This window comes from Scophthalmus maximus, chromosome 10 (assembly GCF_022379125.1).
Source record: "Scophthalmus maximus strain ysfricsl-2021 chromosome 10, ASM2237912v1, whole genome shotgun sequence".
NCBI lineage: Eukaryota > Metazoa > Chordata > Actinopteri > Pleuronectiformes > Scophthalmidae > Scophthalmus > Scophthalmus maximus.
The window spans coordinates 7,799,458-7,819,527 of record NC_061524.1 but is presented as its reverse complement, the minus strand read 5'-3'; the positions used below and the strand labels follow the sequence as shown (position 1 = coordinate 7,819,527).

Here is a 20,070-nt window from a genome sequence, read left to right as displayed (position 1 = left end):
TGCCACCATGCCCAGGGAGGTAAAATTAGTCCTACGAGAAGAGAAAGTGGAGTAGACTCTTATTGTCTCTTCTCCTCTCCTCGCAAACCACCTGGTCCCTTGATTTGTCTCGCCCGTACACTTTACATGTTAAAAGCTCCACTTGTTACATTACCTCGCACGAGAGGTTTGTTCCTTTACAAAATAAGAATCCACTTTGCACGCAGTTTCATGTTGGATTAGCGTTTCTCTGCTCGCTGCAAAATGAGTTAAACGTTAAGTGAATTTTGTACTTCAGACAAAATGGCACGGCGCTGTGGCTGGCAGTCGTTATCAGGATTCCTCTTGAGAACATGTATGTATTTCCCTTCAGCCCTGTGCTGCTGGATCAGTCCTCCCCGCCGCCACCATCGCCACCTCCGCCACTTCCCTGCAAGAGTTTTGGCAGATGATACTAGCATCAGCTTGGCGTTGCAGAGCCACGGCGAACACGTGTGTCTGCGGGGTGTTGCCGATGCTCCCTGCGGGCCGCGTGTATTCTCCACACCAGTGTGACGTGCGGCATAATTAAATAAGCTGTGTGCACTCCGTTAATTGCCTGTGGAGGGCTTGGACGGGCTGGGAAATGTCGAGGTGTGTGTGTGTTTGTGTGTGTTTGTGTGTGTGTGTGTGTGTGTGTGTGCGCGTGCGTGTGGTGTGCGTGTGCGTGTGGTGTGTGTGTGTGTGTGTGTGGTGTGTGGTGTGCGTGTGGTGTGTGTGTGTGCGCCCAGTGTAAAAAGTACGTTCAGACAAACCTTCGAGAGCCTCCGAGGGGATCGGTGCACACACGCACACTCACATGGGATTCACACATGCCTCAGTCTACAAACACCTCCTACAGGACTTGACATCCACACACACTGTACACGTCTTATCCCTGACTTTCCCACAAACTATAATGGCCTGAGGCACGGTGTTCTGATTTCACTGAAAATTACAGAAATGCTGTTATTTACATTTACATACCTTGAATGAGAGAAACTTACAATAACAGCAGTAGCTCTACAGTAAGGCATGTTAACACGCTATTATGACATTGCAAATTATACTGTGTTCATGCCTTAAAAGCCTTTGAAAACTTTTCTCAATCAGTGAATCAGTTACCGTGAGCCGTGGGGTCCTACACGAACACGTTTTCTGCTAGACTAGGTTTCTGACTGTGCTGTTTTGTTTGGGCTCCTCTCACTTGGTCTGAAGTGAGCGGGGCTCCGTTGAATAAAACATCATGTCACACATCTCCAGACACAGAGACACAATGAATGTTGATCAAATTTTGATGACAGTCGTGGGGGTTTGTACCTTATGTTGTCAGCCATTTCTGATCTCAGCATGGATGTAGCAGATAAACTGTTTATTTTTTAATTTTGCATTCTTAAATAATTTATTTTTTCCAAAGGTAACTTTCTTTTGTTTTGTTATTTAGTCATGCATATTTGAAAACTACGTTTTCAGGGTATTTAAGGTAATTTATGTGATGTCTATGTTTGTCTTTTTCAGGGATGTCAAGCCGGACAATATTCTTCTGGATGAGCAAGGTAGGGATGTGAACTGTGTAACTATTTGGGCAGGAAGGGATAATACACTTATCTTTCTCCCTCTGAACTGTTTCACATTTTATATATATATTTATAACGAATAATTTTGAACAGACAAATGTGTCTGATTAAATCTGGCGATCTTCGCTGATGGTCTCTTGTTTCATAACCAAGGGGACCCCCCACAAGGTTCTGTACATGACCTCGTTAATATTACGATCCTAAAATATCCATCTTCATGCCGATGATACTGCTAATTCTTATCAAGTGTCTCATCTTAAAAGCCTTGTGTAGATTACAGTCTGCCTTTTTAGTCCTTCACATGTCTCTGTATAACCTCAAACTTGTCCTGATGGAGATATAAATGTATTTTATTCTTAAAGAACCCATTGATCTCCATTACATCTTCCTTTGATTCATTTACATTCAACTTAAAGCAAGACAGGTTTCCACTGTGTCATTTCTGAAGGGAGATTATCAGATTTGTGTGTCTAAACATCCCATTAGAGATATGCGTCTATATCTACCTGTCTATCTATAGTCATGCCAGAACATTTAAAATTCATGTATACAGACAGCAATGAGGTTCTGCGTCCATCCTGATTAGTGATACACACAAATGACCCCTGCAGACTACTAATGAGTCACAACAATACCAAGGTCAGAGGAGTGAGGGATATGAGCCTGATGCAGAAACCATGAGGACACATTGATCCAGTTTACTGAAATGTCAGGTTTTACATTACGCAGTGAAATGACATTAATTGATTTTGCTTTGATGTGTTTTTTTGGGGGGGGGGGGGTTTGTTTGCGTCTCCTCAGGTCATGCTCACTTGACGGACTTCAACATCGCAACAATAATAAAGAACGGAGAGAGAGCCACAGCCTTAGCTGGAACCAAGCCCTACATGGGTAACTTTGATTTTCAGTTGCATCACAACAACCAACTTGTCAACCTTGTCTGGTGTCATTATTATGAGGTCTTATCACTTTCTACAAATACATATCCTTACTGTGAAGACAGATATGGTTAAAAGACAATAATTGTTTTATTCTATTGTGTCACGTTGTATTGAAGATGATCAGTGTAACGTGAAAGAATGGCCTCTAAAAGTTTGGTCACAATTTGTTTGATTTAAACAAAAATAATTCTGACACTGTTGTTACATTGTTTAAAAAAAAACACCATAGTAAGATGCAACAAATTTATTCAAGCATGTGACAAGCTTCTAGTAGAAACTGTTCAAAATTAGATACTGCACCTAGAAGGTGCTAGACTTGATTTCTGAACATGTTATTACACACTCATCGTCACCAAAGACAGACTTATGTGATTTTAAATGATAGAAATTAAAGATCCTAGGTTTTATTCGTGGGAATCTGAGGAAAATATGCAAAATGGTGTCATCTTGTCACATGCATACTGAAGAAAAGAAGGACCAGTCTCTGGTGACATTTTGCAAAAAAAGGAACATATGCTTTTTTTTTTTTATCGCATGTACAAAAGCTTTTTCTGCTCCAGAAAAGATTCTCTACCTGTGCTCTCAGCCCCAGAGATCTTCCAGTCCTTTGTAAGTGGGGGGACGGGTTACGCCTTTGAAGTAGACTGGTGGTCACTAGGGGTGACAATCTTCGAAGTGCTGCGTGGATGGGTAAGGAATTATGGCAATCTGTTATTTTATGTTGCAAAAGCCGAACTTTTGATTTTATTCACCCTTTCCATCCTTTCTTTTCCCTCTTCGTCTCAACCTGTTTCCATACCAGAGGCCCTACGATATCCATGCCAGTAACTCAGTGGAGTCCCTGATTCAGCTCTTCAGCACAGTCAGTGTGCAGTACAGTCCCGCCTGGCCCAAGGACCTGGTTTCCCTCTTGAGGAAGGTGAGCCGGACACATTGGGACGTCATTTACTTCCCGCTCAGGAGTTAACCCTGAACATAAAAAAAAAAAAATTGGAGATACAGACTACACTTCATCCTGAATTAATGATTTTGAAGTTACATTTTTGATCAAGTGAAATCTACTTTAACTTAAGCTGACCCCACGTCTTGGACACAGATGGTTTTCTATAAAGACGATCAGGAGGGAAGACGGGCAGGGATGAAGGGGTGATGTTGGGGGTACATATCAATGTAAAAAAGCCACTTAAGCCACAGGGACAGAGGATTGCAGGTACTTGTGGGGGGACTGGAGCTGGAGGGAGGGAGGATGAGCTGACACCCTCAGGGCAAAGGAGAAGAAAAACGACAGATGGGAATCTGAGGGCTGGAAGCATCGAAACAGAGCAAGTGGGTGAGAGAAGAGACTGTGTGTGTGTGTGTGTGTCAGCCAGTATATTGCTGCTAATAATATTAATCATAATAATAAGTAATTTGACTTCATATTGAGGCTCAAAATGTGAGCAAGTGAAAATCTGCCAGTTTGCGTCAAATGGAAATAAATCTGCTCAACATTTTTATTAAATCAGAGTCATTTTCTTTAGTTTGCTTTCTTTGTCTTTGTAGCGACATGTTGTCAGGTGACACTGGGGGGGGGGGGAACCAATAAAGCGACAGTATTTCTTTAGTTATTTTGAGACAAGATTTTGGAGTGAGCAAGAGAACTCGTGGCTTTTTTGAAAGGATTTTGTTTGCGTGCATGTGCTCTGTGTCTGAGTGACTGAGTGTTCTGGACGGAGCGTTGGTCTCTTCCGCTCTGCTGCTGATCGATTACCATGTCTGGACTCCAGCGAGACAGACCCAACCGGCCCCGCAGGAGAGGAAACTGAATCAGCCTGTGACCAAAAGAAGGAATAAAAGCACAGGAAGAGAGTTAGCATGACAGCAAAAGCCACTCCACAGCCCATTTTCATTTCCAGTGTTTACCCTCAGGCGCACAATTAAACAGATGGTATTCCATTAAAAATAAAAATATCAGCCACCTTGTTTTTATTTCCTCCTAGGATTAAGTGACTCCACTTTTGAGTGGCATCCCTCAGTGCAACAATTTAGATTCAACCCTAATGAGATTATTGATTAACAGTGCCCCCTGTTGGTTGCTTTTTCAATAAGTGCTTAGAATTAATTAGTTGTCCTCCTTTTGAATTATGCAGTTTCTCATGAGTTAAATAAATAACCATTTACAAAAAAAACCAATATTAAATAAATGATTTAAGTTTGGTTTTAATTCAAAAGTTACATTTTTCATTAAAGAAACAGCTCATTTACAAATAGTAGTGTCTCACTTTTATTTAATATGACATTTTGGGACAGTGGTGTTGTCACTGCCTGCTCGCCCTTCAGCCAATCACATGCGAGCATGCTCAACAGCTTGCTACCCAATTTTGCGGAGTGAGCTCATGGACGCGTGGCCATGAGTTCGGTCCCGTCAGCCCGAGCGACAGCTTTGTCAAAGTGATGACATTTTTTCCCAGCAGGCACTGTGGCTTGTCCTCGCAGGAAAAGAATAGGTGGAATTCATTATATTTAAAAAGGAAACTGCATTTCATAGAGTTGAGCCGGCTCCAGTGTAACGCAGGTTCACCGACGTGGCTCTCTTAAATGTGTTAACTAAATTAGTTCACCTATGCTTTTCCTGAAACGACCGACTGAAAGCTGCTGCTGTGGTAAATAAACACTATGCCCACAGCGCTGTAGCCTTCCTCTCTTTCATTAAGCTTAAGGCTGCAGATGCTTCCTAACTAACTAACTATCAGGCTAATTAGCACGGCGAGTTTGTGGAGCTTGAATTCAAACCAAAGAGACTTTTAACTGCTGCAGCCAGCGCGTTCATGTTCCAGAATATTTGTGGCTTATTCTTATGTTCATTTGAACTATAGCCCAGCCACACATCATTTTAAACTGCACAGTAAAAAAAAAGGAAAGAAACCATTACGATGATATATATATATTATTTTTTTTTACACCCACAATTTGTCAAGTTTATTTCACCTCCCAGAGAGAGGATTCTGGCTGTGAGTGAGGAGAGAAGCTGTGATGTAGATGACATAAGTGTGTGTGCGTGTGTGTGTCTTCCTTCTAGCTACTGACAGTGAACCCAGAGCATCGTTTCTCCAGTGTGTCCGACATGCAGAACTCTCCCTACCTCGCTGACGTCAACTGGGACACTGTATATGAGAAGAAGATGGAGGCCGGATTTGTCCCTAATGTTAGTGTGAAAATGTCAGATATCAACAAATACATATCCTTGCTTTATTGTATTTGTGGGGACCCGTCTTTGACATAATCCACTCCCTAGCCCATCCCACTAGCCTTAACTTTCACAACTAATTGCCTAACAACCCCCACCCCCAGCCCTGTACATACACACAGACTTCCTCATGCCTCGTGTTTGCTGATCGTAATGAGGATGCGTAGCAACTAAATAATGCAAAGAAAATTGAATGCTTTGACTTTATGGTATCTCGCTATTGTGTGAGCACATGCACTTAATCTGCGTGTGTGTGTGTGCGCGTGTGTGTGCATGCGTGTGTCTTTATGTGTGTTATTCAGTACATTGACTTCAGTGTCGACTTTACATCCGTGCACCCTGCGTCTCTCTGTGTACAGCTGCTGATTTATGATGTGTGCGCTAATTATCCCATAATTATCTCATGCATCCGCCACCTACAGAAAGGTCGCCTCCACTGCGACCCCACCTTTGAACTGGAGGAGATGATCCTGGAGTCGCGTCCCCTTCACAAGAAGAAGAAGAGGCTGGCCAAGAACCGGTCTCGGGACAACAGCAAGGATTCGCAGTCTGTAAGTGACTTGTCCCACTTCGGTCTTCTAGATCCCCCAGAGTCAGACACATCCAGTGTTATTAGGATTATGGTCCCTGGTGTTTCCTCCATGCATTAACCTTTACCAAGATGGAGATAGGCATGTCTGATCTAAAAAAAAAAAAGGAGTGTTGCTGAAATGAATTAATAGAATCCTTACAGATTAATATCCAGATTTAATTATTCAATTAATTGTGAGAGAACATTGCAAAAACAGGGCTGACATTCCTCGGCTTAGCAAAGCCACTTTCATATTTTAGCCTTAGATGCAATTTATAGACAGTAACATTTTTCATGCCCTTTGCATGGAAAGCATTATGTTCTATCAAGGAAGGGGTTTAAGCATCTGGGAGGAGGAAGTCGGAAATCAGGTTGTGACTGCACCTGATAAAAGGTTTTTATTTTCTTTCATGATGGAAAGGTCTATGTTTAGCTTTGCTCACGTTTGAAAGGGTTATTTGCCTTTACACCAGGCCTTGGTTTGCCTTTTCCCCTGTCAATTTGATCTTTTGTGGCCTTGTGCAGATGAGATTAGTGTTTCAATTTCAGTATGTAAGGAGCGAAAAAAGCAAGTGATTATGAAGAGGACGCCAGCACAACATGCACGTGTCTGAGCAAAACATTACCTGCCGCACAGGAGGGTTACTCATAGATACCGCACATACGAAGATTGCAATGCCACTCAGGTTTACCCCGGTCTCCGGTCTGTCAGTCCCCGTCAAAACTGCATATTTTTAGATTGGCGGTGAGCCAAATCCCCTCATCTACTTTTGCTCTGCCATAGTGAATTATCTCTATTCTCAGCTGAGAATGAATAATACTTCCTGTTCAAGCATGTGAGCTGCAGGCATCTTGCAAGTACCCTGATTAGTTGCATTGTGATCCTTTCAAATCATACGTAGTCCTCAGTAGACAATATTCCTTCTATTACTGTCATACGATGTATTTTGTGCCCGCTTTGAAATAAACTCCTTCTCGAACAGAACAAGATTATTCCAGCAAAACAAAAATGAAAAGGATTTTGAAATTAAAGGAATAGGTCCACATTTTTGGAGTATTTGCTTTATCACTATTTTGCTGAGAATGAAATTAGAAGATTGACACCATTCTCGTGTCGGTACGGTAAATATGTAGCTAAAGACAGCAGCCGGTGTAATGTGATGATCAGTGAGCTTTTGGTGGTGCTGGTGGACAGAGCCACGTTAGCAGTTACCCTGCTAAGCTAAACCACCTGCAGGGTCCAGCTTCACATTGACCATTAAAATGTGAGTGGTTATTTTTATGTTATATGACTATCAGCGAGATTGTGAATGAACTCTTATTCTCTAAACATTTCACGGTACCTAACATAACAGTTTCATTTTTTTAGCCTCACAGTGACATCTTTTTGATGCAAATTTAATAACTGTGTTTCTGACAGAAATTGCTATTGGAAGACGCCGCCTTGACCTCTGGGAGATTTCACTGTGGCCATTTTCAGACAGTTTTTGGTCGACAGAATAAATCAAGAATGAAAATAACATTTAATTAATAATGAAAAAAAAAAATAGTAAGGTATAACAGAGAAAGATCAGATCCAAGAGACCTGAGAAATAAAAGACAAGTCGTCACCTACATGATTGATCTCGGGTCTCTGAAGGTGCCCTGTGTGAGCTGGAGTCTCTTTGTCTCTCCTGCTTTGTTACGCGTGATTGAGGAATTATTTACCACCGACAGGAGAAATCCTCTCTGTATTTATGAGAAACAGCCTGTTCCCATCAGACAGTCATCATGACATCAGTGTTATTAACGTCAGTTTGTGTGTGTGTGTGTGTGTGTGTGTGTGTGTGTGTGTGTGTGTGTGTGTGTGTGTGTGTGTGTGTGTGTGTGTGTGTGTGTGTGTGTGTGTGTGTGTGTGTGTGTGTGTGTGTGTGTGTGTGTGTGTGTGTGTGTGCTGATGCTGCGTTATTACCCAGATTATTAAATTATGAAGTCTTCAGTGCTGTTGTCATGGCCTCAAGTGCTTTTGGAAATATGAGCTTCTATTTTTGTCTCAGGCCAAACATCCAATTTGAGGAGGGCTCACAAACAATTCATGACTTGTTTAAAAAGAGCAATGAAGGGAAGAAGAAAAAAAGGAAATGAGTAAAAAGACATTTTCATTGGTTACGCAGATTTAGGTTTTATTCGTTGTGTCTGATGATCGTAATGAGGTTGATGTTGATGTGGAAGATGATGATGTAGATGATGAGTAGGATGTTTGGTTTGTTGACTGCCTGCAGGAGAACGACTACTTACAGGAGTGCCTTGAAGTGGTGCAGCAAGAGTTCATGATCTTCAACCGTGAGAGGTGAGAGAACACAAGAGCAGCAGACCATCTATAACGTTGGCTGAAAGCAGTTTCCTCTTTAGGCGTTCAGCACTGACACAGCAACACGGACACAAAATGATCATCCTTTCCGATTGCTAAGTCTCATTCAGCTTTTAGAAACATAAAACGCAGGTCCTGTTGGAACAACAATGGTAAGTATTCTAGGCACAATACTGTCTTAAGTACATTATTTCTGGTATATGAAGTCATTCATCTCAGACGAGAGCATTGTATGTAGCTCTAAACCTACTCTATATGACGGCCAGTTCTCCTTCCTCACATGCCGTGTAAATATAAATCAAAGATGACTTCAGGCTTTAAAGAACCCTCTCTGCTCTTGCCAAACTTTATGCATCTAATCGAGCAAAGTAGAGTCTCCATTTAACCTGAGCTGCCTGTCTTTGGACTGTGGGAGGACGCTGGAGTACCTGGAGAAAACCCACACAGACACGGGGAGAACGTGCTCGACCCGCCGTCGAGTTCAATCCCGGAACCTTCCTGCCGCGAGGCAACAGTAAAATATACACAGTACATCATAAAATAATGGAGTATGAGGTCCATGTATCATAGAACACATGTCCTCTCTACAATGTAAAGGGAGGAATATTGGTTCAGAGTTGCTCTAAATTATTGCCTCATTTATTATTGACCAGCTCCTGCCACTGCTACATTACTGAAATCCTTCTGTGTGGGAAAAGTCTTATTATATCCTATTGCTCTAATTTATGGCAGTCCACTTCTATTTATAATGGAGGCTGTATTATCTGGAGTTATACAGAGCAGAGAAGAGCACTATATAATAAACTCAAGGCCTCTCATTACATCCAACTACGAGTTTGTTTTTGTGTGTGTGTTTAATTTAACTACATACTTAAATCTCCGAGGACCAAATGCCCACAGAAGAAAAAGAAAGAGGATATTTTGGCTGCTATCTCGTCCACTAGGGCTAAAACAAGAATTAGATGTTAAGAGCCTCACATACGGCGTGTTTGTATGCACAAATACATGTGCATGTTGTAAAATTGCGCGCCTTTTCATGTCCGTTTGCCCATCGCTCTCAGGTTGAAAAGGCGCCAGGATGAGGGCCAGTCAGAAGCCGGGGGTGATGATGCCAGTGGAGATGGGGACAGAGAGGCCGAAGCCGGGGCCACCGATGACGACGCACCCGAGCCAGAACCTGAACCTGAGCCCGAGCCCGAGCCCGAGCCCGAGTCCTCCTCCAAGCTGAGCATGTGCGGCTCCGTCTGCTCCTCCCCCGGCAGCTGCTAGCACCACATCGCCTCACAGTGACTGACGATTGCAGGCTGACGCGTTTGTGCCATACTCGTAGATACGTTCTCACCGCTCTCCTCTATTGTAGCTAGGAGTAGAGGAAACACACAGCAGGGCAACTTGAAGCACAGCAGGACCTAAAATGGCTCCCACCATTTCCCTTATCTTTTCTTTCCCCCTGTAGCATCCTTCCGGTAAGGCATGAATGAAGCAGATTTCCAGAGAGTCCCCGCCTACTGTATCCTCCCCGCCCTAGAGTAAGCTCTAACTTCTATGCAATGTTACAGTATAGCATGACAAATAAGGTATCACTTACTAGGAGGTGTTCTTCAGAAGCAGAGAGCTCCACAGGCATGATGACATCCCGAGCAATAGCAGTGCACGGTTTTAGTGGGGTAGGTGGTTTTGGTGGAGACGTCGCCCCTCTCAGCCTTTCCTGTTCAAAATCTGATGGAGACGACTGAATTATTTAGCACACGCAGGCACTCAAGCTTATTTTTTATTGCCTGTGTCTTCTGCCCTCGGCCCTTTTCATGTAACGTGTGCCCTAATTCGGAAAAATAGTTTTTCCTTATTCTCCTGGAGCGCCTTCCTCCTGTTGCAACACCTTTCTTAGACACTTTTACAGGAAGTGTTCGGGTCTGTTTTACAGTCGGCCAGGACAGTGTGGCTGGTTTCATGTTGTAAACCTGTTTAAAGTGGTGCCTGTTGATGATAATCAGTATTTGTTGATAACGTTGTAGCCATGGACTATGGGTAAGAATGCTAGTTTGGTATTCCTCTTAAAGCATTAGCAAACTATTATTTTTCAAAGCTTTTTTTTTTTAGGATGACAGGATATTGTAATTTATGGGAATTTAGTGCAGCAATCAGAATGAAAGGTTTTGCTTGTCACTGTGTCTGTAATGGTTATCAATATCTAGTGTTTTAGCCCTGCACCGTGCTCTTATTCAAAGAGCATTCAGAAACTTTGCTCTGGGGAATAAATACAAATAAGCAACAGTCACATCCTGTAATAATTAATTAGAAAGCTCTGTTTGTTTCACTTGATATCATCATCATCCGTTTAAGTGCTTGGTTAGTGTAAAGATCATCTCCCTCTAGAGTTTATTTTGGGGCCGTACCTAAATGTGTAGCTGCGTCCTGTTGGTACTTCAAATTGTATGGATGAGATAGTCTATTACTTGTCATCGTAATAGTGTAACATTTAAGGTGGCACCATCAATCTCAGTGTAACCATCTGGGAATATGTAGCAAAGGTCCACCTTAAAACCCTGAGGCCTAATAAAATGAAAACCATGTAAATAGCATTCAGTGTAGGTAATTAAACTCGCCACAGTTTTATGTGGGACTGCGAACTCGACATATAAAACTAAAGGAAGAGCTGTGTGAGGCTTCACACTGCTTCATTCCTCTCTTCTTTCCAAGTGTGCAGGCACAACTTGTAGGCAAAATATGCCAAAGCTTTTCTACCATTTGCATAACCATTTCTAAGGAACTCAAAGTGTGTGAATGTATGTCTCCTTTTTCCCAGTCAAACATTAAGTCAGCGTTCCTTCTGCAAGTGAAAAAAGAAATAATAATACTATAATTTATACAATCATATTGAGATTATATAAAGTTTATAATTCAGGTAAGGGGGCGACCTCAAAGCAATAGTTTTGGGATGTGCGCCTATTTCGCTATCTTTGAAAGAATGAAATGAGAAGATGGCTACCACCACTTGGAGAGCAGAGCTGGAGCCGAGAGGATGCAAGGCTCCACTTACCCGCCCCTCTACAGCTCATGAATTTACATTTGAACGTATTTGTTGAATCCATTTCCCAAAAGTAATATAAAAGTGACAATTTATTCATGTTCTCTGTTCTCGAGCTCTGAGCAGTACGTCTCCAGATGTGCTGCACAGAAGTTCTGATTGGTTGCAAAAAGTCCTGTCCGTCAACTCACGGTTACGTCGCAATTTCCTCGAAAACCGACAAATTATACATTTCTGTGGACATGTTTTAAAATGAGGTACAGCAGGTTCAGCTTTGAGCCGAAGTGTTGCGGTGGATGGAGAGACTGAACTTTGCAGAGGGCCAGTCTGGACGCTCAGGAGACTCTCAGGGGACAGCGAGGCCTCTTTATCGTATCGGGATTAAGTGTTAAATATGAGGGCCGGTAAAGTGAAATACTGGCCAAAGACAATTAAATTAATGATTTAAAAACTAGCTAACAGCTAAATAGTTATACCTTAGCACCGTAGTGGCTAAAAGGTATTTGATGGAGGGCCCATCAGGCAGTTGACAGAGCGGTACGTTAGCAAGGCATTTAGCCTCAAGTCGAAACACGACAGTTTAACATGGCGTCAAAGTCCAAAGATATATCCTCTTCTGTATTATCCTAACTATCGGTGGCCAATCCATTAACTCTCCAAAGGTGTTTGGTGGTGTTTTTCTCTGTGTGCTTGCTAACGTTAGCCACTGGTGTACCAACATTCAGGAAATCACCAGGGGCTAACGTTAAGCTAGCTGCTAACGTTAAGCTAGCTGCTAAAGCAGCGTAAAATCAAAACTCAAAGTGACAAGTAACGTTGTTTTTTTCTTTTCTTCTTTAATTTATATTTTAGTAAAGTGCACCAGGTGACAAGTAATTGTTTAGAATTTTTAATTTGTCCAATGGTAGTTTGTGACCTGTGATAGTCACTTAACCGTAAAACCGTTACGTTGTTAGCATTAGCTGTACCAATCGTCTCATCTCACCCTCGGAAAGAAAGCAAATAAGTCTACTTCCCAAAATGTTGAACTATTTCTATTAACTATGATGATTAGGTTAAGAATCTTATTTTAAAAGTGGCACCTTCCAAGTTTGCCAAAATGTACGATGAGTTTAATACTGTCAAGCCCTGCGCGCTTTTTTCTTTTCTTTTTTCTTTTGCATGTACCTTAACAGTATAAGCCTGTTTTTTGCCAAGGCCTTGAGCTTTAAGCCTTACTGGCTGATTTGTGCATGCACAAGCTTTTGGTATTAGCATACCTCGATACTCGCCGGATTATTGACACGGTCCAAAACTGACCTGTCGCTGGACAGTGAGTTTTGTGAACTTTAAAACTGTATAAAATCCTATAATCCCAGTGTTCGTTGGACGGCATGATATTTCTAGGTGATATGCAGTACCCCTCGGCCTCCTGTAGGGCGTCTTAACGCTCTGCTGGAGTGTACGGGCGCGTGGCCTTGCTGTTTGAGTTAGATTGAGGTCAGCAGCTGTGTGTGATGCTCTTGTCGTGGGTTAAGTGTTGCGTCCATGTTTGTGCGGCAAAGGAAGAAGACATTTGGAACTGGGGCAGGCTTTTTCACTTCACCCCGACACAGACATTTGCTGCATTATTCAAACACTGAATGTCTCCATTTGTGCAAGAGGAATCTCAGTTATTTCTAAGACTGCACACCATCAGAATCAACATTGGCTTGAGGTGGATGTGTAACTATATGTTAATCATTTGTAAATGGGTAAAAACTCACTCTTGACAGTTCATTTAAGTGCAGCTTTTCTCTGAGTTACAATACTATTTTGGCATTTGTTCTTTGATATCAGTGATCATTCCTGATAGGACCGTGCTCGCGAACCCTTCCGACACGTTTCTTTGTGTGTTATTGTCCTGGATGCTGTTAGGTGTTTCCCAAAAAAAAAAAATGGCATTGTGCTAGTGTTTGGCCGGCAACAGCATGTCTCCTATGATCGATGCTCTCAATGCGTTCCATACTGTAGATGTCTTACCTCTGTGGATACAGTTTGAAACTCAGTGCCCTGTTGAAAGAAAAGAAAAAATCAAGAAGAAAATGTGATTTATACCACTCTTTTCCTCCTTGTGATCCTATTTTGCATAATGTTAATGTGCTGTAGGATTTATTTTTTTTCCACAGGGAAAGCCTTGTTACTGTACCAACTGAAATTGCTCTGTGTTTAAAACATGCTGCTTTAACTGCTTTGATAAAGAAATAAAACTCCTTCCAGTCATTTTACATCTGTTGTCTTTGTCATTTTCACGCCGCCGATACAAAGTTCATCAGTGAACAGTGGAGGGCGGTGGAGAGCCGGGGTGACTGAGCAGAGAATGTCCAAAGTGGACTCTTCACTTTGAATGACATTGTAAACATTGGCTGCACCACTATTGACTGCAGGGGGTCAGAGTCTAACGCTGGGAAAGAGATGAAGCTGTCAAAGGATTTGTATAGTATACACATAATGCAGAGAAGCTTGGCTTTGTGCAATGAACTGCCTCCTCATTTTGGATCAAAACTTCATTTTGATTTACAGATTCTGTATAATCATCCACACAATGTATTAAAAAAATGTTTGCATAAGGTCATGGAAACAAATTCAACACATCCAAGTTCAATGTGGGGTTAATTTAGGACCGGCCCCCACGGGCCCGGTTCGTCCAGGATGTCCACCGCTGTTTTTCCTGCGTTGTCCAACAGGGGGCTCCACTTTGGGTCTTCTATAGAACCGAGAAGAGCAGCAATCTCAACCTCCAACTTCTCCACGGTGTCCTCCACTTTCTGTAGGAGACAGCAGACATATCTTTACGGTTGTAGTAAGTTGTAGCATGAATAATAGAGTCATCACTCGTGAATAATACAATCACGTATTCTTCTGAATATTAGAGTTGCCCAAAACAGCTTGTAAAGGTATGGTCGACCGGTGATTTGGGAAAAGTTGAGAGGCTCAGAAGCACAATAAAGGAGACCGGGTGGCTTCCTTGTTAGCATCTAGTCCTTCAAATGCTAGATATTTTTTTTGCTTGGCAGCCTCAAATGGAGAAAAGGCAACTAATGATAAGTCTCACACCAGCAACGAAAAAAACAACAGCATCCTGAATCATGGTGGTTTCAAAGCACTTGAGCGTGAGGTTGGTTCAGAAACAGCACCTTCTCCACCACATCCAGCCGGTTGTGAAGGTTCATGTGCTCCTGACAGGCACTTGAACGCACCGCCCGGGGCCGCAGGTCAGGCTCGGGACCTGAAAACGGAATCAACACAGATATCAGAGAGTGGATGTAGAGAAGACGTCTGATGCAAACAATCTATTTTCAGCTATAAAAAGAAACAAAAACTGCGACAAACTTTTGCGCCTTTTTGCTCAACTCAAATTATCATTAAATGAGTTTTATTTTTCTCGACCTAAGTAACATCTTTCACGTTTTATAGCAGGCGAGTGATCTGCCTCTCTGATGTGGAGCCGGCTGGAGAGGAGCACATGCATTGTCCCCCCCCCCCCCCTCCTCCCCACAGTTATGTTTCCAATTATCTGTTTCCCTTTGAAGCCGACTCATTTGAGGCGAGGCCTGCATTCTCCTGGCAAGGACTCTGGCTTCCATTTCCCATCACCTTCTCAGAGGCCGCGGGCCAAACCCCCTTTATGACTTTATAATTGAGCAAACTTCTCATTCCCTCTCTGAATGCTGGTGGCGAGCTGGATATTACCTTCGGAGTCTTGTTATTGCGGTGTGTTGTTGCTGTTACTGAACATTAAGTTGCCTGTGCAGAGTTGATTTTATCTGTCTCCCGCTGGAAAAAGAAAATAATAGCGAGGAGCTCCGTCTCACCTTGAAGTTTTCTTTTGTAGCCAACCGTCAGTAGGCTGGTAACATGTGTGAAACTCCAAACGCCCAAACTGCGTCCTGTCCTTGAAGTTAAACCGTGCACCCCCTTTTGCACAACGACCAAGATGAACGTCTAAGTTTTCTGTGTTTGAGCTTTTCCTACGATCTAATTCCTCTGCATTACTCAGTTTGTCCTCTCCAGGGTTTTTTTGCTCTTCCTGCTGGAAAACACAGCTTCACATCGCCTTATGGAAATATTCCTTTTAGACCGGGAAAACACCAGACGTTCAGTCTGCTGTCACGTGAACACCGACTGAGATTCGTTCAGGTTCGCAGCTCTTATCTTCGCCATGAATACATCTGACATGAAGCAAAAGTAAAGGTGAAGAATGTTTTTTATTATTGCTTTCATTAATGGACATTTAACATTTACATTTATATTTCTTTGACGCCTGTAAGACGAATCTGCTGTAAACAATATTCAACTGAATGAGTCGTTAAGTCCACCCCCGACCCATTTGTTCCCCGTCGCAATAAGCAGCAGAACCAGGCCGAGATGATTCCCATATTTCATTCTGCGCACTGTCCTCACATGTGCAGCCGTGCCTGAGCATCAGGCCGCCTTGATTTGACAAAGATGTCCCATGGAAAACGCTTTGCAGGCTCCATTACGCAGGCTGGAGGGGAGCCAGCCTCAGCACATGCAGGACACAGGCCAAGAAACAGGGAGCGATGAATGAAAAGGTGCAGTAATGTAATCCGGTGTTCCTCCCAAAGCAGATTGTGTGTCCTCAGTGATTCATATTTCAGCGTTTTGTCAAATTCAAAATGAAGACCTGGTCGAGGTCGTCCTGCTTTGGTGCGACAGCTGCAGAAGAATGATCGGAAGTCTGACGTGAACATGTCCTGCACAGCAACCGTGATGTTGCTGCTGCTGCTGCTGCTGCTGGTTTCTAGATCAGTGTAAAACGGTTTCTAAAATTCCTCCCAAAACCGCAGCTGTGCTTCCGTCGACAGTGTGTTTGTGTGATTAGTGCACGCACACGACGCAGCCTGCTCCTCAGGAGTGGGAACCCGAGCAACGGAGGGTTTACACGCTGGTGATGTTCATGGTGAATGTGTCGCCCCCCCCCCCCCCCCCCCCCCCCGGATTCTGCCGGAGCTCTTATTGTTATGAAAGACGGTGTGAGTGGCCGAGACGTTGTATTATCTCCAGTTTGTGTTTCCCTCACAGCGGCGAGGCCTCTGTCCCTGTTTGAGTTGGCTTTGACTTTTGGTGGTCGACAAAACGATGCTTATGCACTGCACAGAAGCATGCACAGCACATAGAAATTATTTGAAGTGTTCAGATTTATGAAATGTTTTGCTGTTGTCCGTCCTCAGGAGCCAAAGTCAATATCTTCAATCTTGAAAGAAATAGTGGTTTGACATTTATCGTAGTAATTGTCCAATTGACCGACTGACGTGAACTTTGAAAACAATTTTTTTACACATGGTTGATTAGGAATGAAATCCTGTACTTAGATGTATGTGAGACACATCTCCCCGCTCGAATTTAAAGTGGGAAAATAACCACTCCTATCTGCAATAGCAGAGGAGCCCTTACACTTCAACTGCGTCATCTGACAGATAATCGGCATTTAGTTCAGTTGCTTAACGTGCACACACACACACACGCACACACACACACACACACACACACACACACACACACACACACACACACACACACAGACTTCGGCTTTCTCCCGGGCTTCAACTTTAACATTAATTTGAAAGGCCTCACACGCTGACTGACATTTTCGACGGCTCTGAGCGATTTCAAAGCTTCTGTCACTCAGAGTTCGGCTCTTCTGCTTCAACTGAAACCTCAGTTCATTGCTGTTTTTTTCTTTTCTCCTTTACCTGTAGCTGACATTTCAACTCGTCTCTTACCTTTTAACTCCTCAACAGCTTTGTTGTTCATCTTCAGCTGCAACCGTGGTTTCTTTTACAAGCAAAGAGTTCAGGTTTGGGAACATCTGAACTTGTTAACTGGGTCTTTACAACTCATCTTTTTTTTCTCCCTCACTTGTATTCAATTTTTTTGAACAGTAGAGTGTCATATCCTCAAAATGAGTGTCTTTCGAACAAGAACCGATTCACCCTTGATATTTTCTTTCCGAAAAGAAATGGGGCGAAATGCTTTTTCGTGTGTGTGTGTGTGTGTGTGTGTGTGTGTGTGTGTGTGTTTACACTTCCTGCAGTTGGCCATTCTTGCAGAGTGAAGTCAGTGTAAATCACACTTGAGGATCGGCGAACATTTTTGTGAATTTCCACTGCATCGTAGTAACTATAACGCTGGTAAACAAAGGTGAAACCGGAGCTCGGCAGCAGGGAGATGAACATAATAGACGAAGGGGAAGAGGGACTGTTTGAAACTATGCTGACTATATTAGATCATAACCAGAGCTGCGGTCAAATTTGTAACAGATGTGCTGGCAAAACCCTGAACACACACACACAGACCCACATGTGTGCACCCATGATGTCAGTTCAGCTTCATCTACACACATGAAGTGAAATATATGAAAAATATTTTGCCATGCAACAAAGACATCGTGTGTGGATCAGACATGTTGCAGTATTTTCTCTGCACTGATCGATAAATCATCTCTTGAAGTAAATCACACACACACACACACACACACACACTGGTTGCCGCTCCCCCAGCTGCGCATCCTGTGGCCCTCCCTGTCTGACCTCTGACCCCTCCTTCGCCCCCCAGACCCGACTCGTCTCGCTTACCTGCTGCGGCGTAGCCAATCAGGAGGAGGAGGAGTCCGATCGAGGAGGTGGGGGGGCGGATCATGTTGAGGTGAGGAAACCTGGAGATGTGATAGAGGAAAAAGAAAGAGGGAGAGCCCTCAAATTCTCTTCCAAGTCACAACCAGAGGGAAATCCAAACGGTTTCTTCTCCTCCGCAAGTTCCTCCGTATTCGCTCTCTTGCTCTCTGTTCCTTCCCTCCCTGACTTGGTTGCGCCCAGTTTCCTAATGAAAACATTAGAAGCAGAACAAAAAGCTCAGTATCTGGGAAGGGGCGGGAGGGACGTCCTGGGGAGGGGACTCCGATCTCAGAGTCACTGCAGTCAGACTGACTGGGTTTGTGTTGTCGACGTTCTCTATAAAGAAAAACACAACGTAATCAGCCTCTTCCCCTTTTCAGAGATAAGATTTCAGTGTCCAATGTACAATGCTACACTGTTTTCCACACAACAAAGTGTTAGAAAATGTCGTGCTGCATCAAAGAAAAGGGATTTCAGGTTAGACTGATGCGGACAAGCGCTTGTTTTTTTCTCGAAAGCATATTTTTCAGTAATGAAGAATAATAAAAGGCCCGGGGAAGGCTGGCGTGATACATTTTTTTCTGGGAAAAATCCGACTGTGTTTCTGTTCAGCAGGAAGTCTGACAAATCACAATCAATCCAGCAGCAGAGAATGCCCTTTATAATGGTATCGATTGGTTCCTGTTATTCCCACTGCACTGACCTCTCTCTCTCCGTCTGAGTGACACACACACAGACACACACACACACACACACACACACTCAGACGTCCAAGGCTGTTGCGTATAGTGAACGTGATCATCTGCATTAAGCCAGACTGTCTTCAGCCTTGTGCTCTGCTCACTTGTCTGGTCTCTTAAGTAGATCTACAGGTTAAGCAGTGGAGAAGAAAAGTGGAGGAATAGTGAGAGAAGGGATCAATGGACAAATTAGATTAGAAAAAAAAAGCAGAAGAAGAAGAGACTAAAGGCAGTTTGCGAGACACAACGGAAATAGGGAATAATAATTTCAAACTGTCAGAATGGATTTGATAAACTAGACATCACACGGGAGAGAAACACTGTGTTGTGCTACACTAAAACATGCAGAATAATAAAATGGGGATATCAATGTTAAATCAGATTTACATCCTGGAGCATAACAAACATCTATCCCATAACATAGCTGTAAAAAACCTGCTTGAATTGGAATCTGTTTTTATTGAGATAACTTGTTAAACAGCTTGTTTTTGTGTGCGTGTGTGCTCTGTATTCCTGTTTTCAGCTCTCTACATTTTCTCGACCTCTTTTGAGATTTTTAGACAGGTTTGTTTTTGTGAACCGGCACAAAAACGAATCACACAAGAATATACCGTACAAAAATTCAACGTCGTATCGATCCGCCTCAGGGATGTCCTCGGGGGAACCGCGGAAGATACACGTACGTATGATGTTATTTCGTACATGTATGTCAAAGTTCACCCCGCGACCTGCCACTCAGGAATCGAATGTTAAATACACATGGCAAATACACCATGGCAAAGCACCATGTCCACAGAGCCAAAGGATCATGGGATCCAGTCGACTGGCGTCACGCTGGTCTGTGGTGTAACAGGCTGCTGGAGGCAGGGTCACCTTCTCACCTCCTCGTCTATTTCTGTTCACTCCTTGTCTTTGTGCCGTCTGAGTGTCGGCCTGTTCCCTTCTGTGCGGTGCCCGCCTGCAGCTGTGCGACGGCCAAAATGT

General features: G+C 43.2%; 2 protein-coding genes across 4 annotated transcripts in view; one reads left to right on the top strand and one right to left on the bottom strand.

Annotated features, from left to right (window-relative positions):
* LOC118283617 (serine/threonine-protein kinase 32C-like) overlaps positions 1–13,936 on the top strand; it is a 64,135-nt gene extending 50,199 nt beyond the window's left edge. For all 3 annotated transcript variants that reach the window (XM_047334931.1, XM_035605827.2, XM_047334932.1), the window contains 8 exons: positions 1,516–1,553; positions 2,376–2,465; positions 3,102–3,205; positions 3,318–3,434; positions 5,574–5,699; positions 6,164–6,292; positions 8,574–8,641; positions 9,724–13,936. In XM_047334931.1, coding sequence (XP_047190887.1) covers positions 1,516–1,553; positions 2,376–2,465; positions 3,102–3,205; positions 3,318–3,434; positions 5,574–5,699; positions 6,164–6,292; positions 8,574–8,641; positions 9,724–9,931 — 880 coding nt within the window. In that variant the 3' untranslated portion in view covers positions 9,932–13,936. The remainder of the gene's footprint in view (positions 1–1,515; positions 1,554–2,375; positions 2,466–3,101; positions 3,206–3,317; positions 3,435–5,573; positions 5,700–6,163; positions 6,293–8,573; positions 8,642–9,723) is intronic.
* Positions 13,929–18,609, bottom strand: LOC118283620 (placenta-specific protein 9). The gene is made up of 3 exons (XM_035605837.2): positions 18,308–18,609; positions 14,846–14,937; positions 13,929–14,476 (listed from the first exon to the last, which is right to left on the bottom strand). The coding sequence occupies exons 1-3, from the start codon at positions 18,369–18,371 to the stop codon at positions 14,321–14,323; spliced, it is 312 nt and encodes a 103-aa protein (XP_035461730.1). The 5' UTR covers positions 18,372–18,609; the 3' UTR covers positions 13,929–14,320.
* Positions 18,610–20,070: the final 1,461 nt, after the last annotated feature.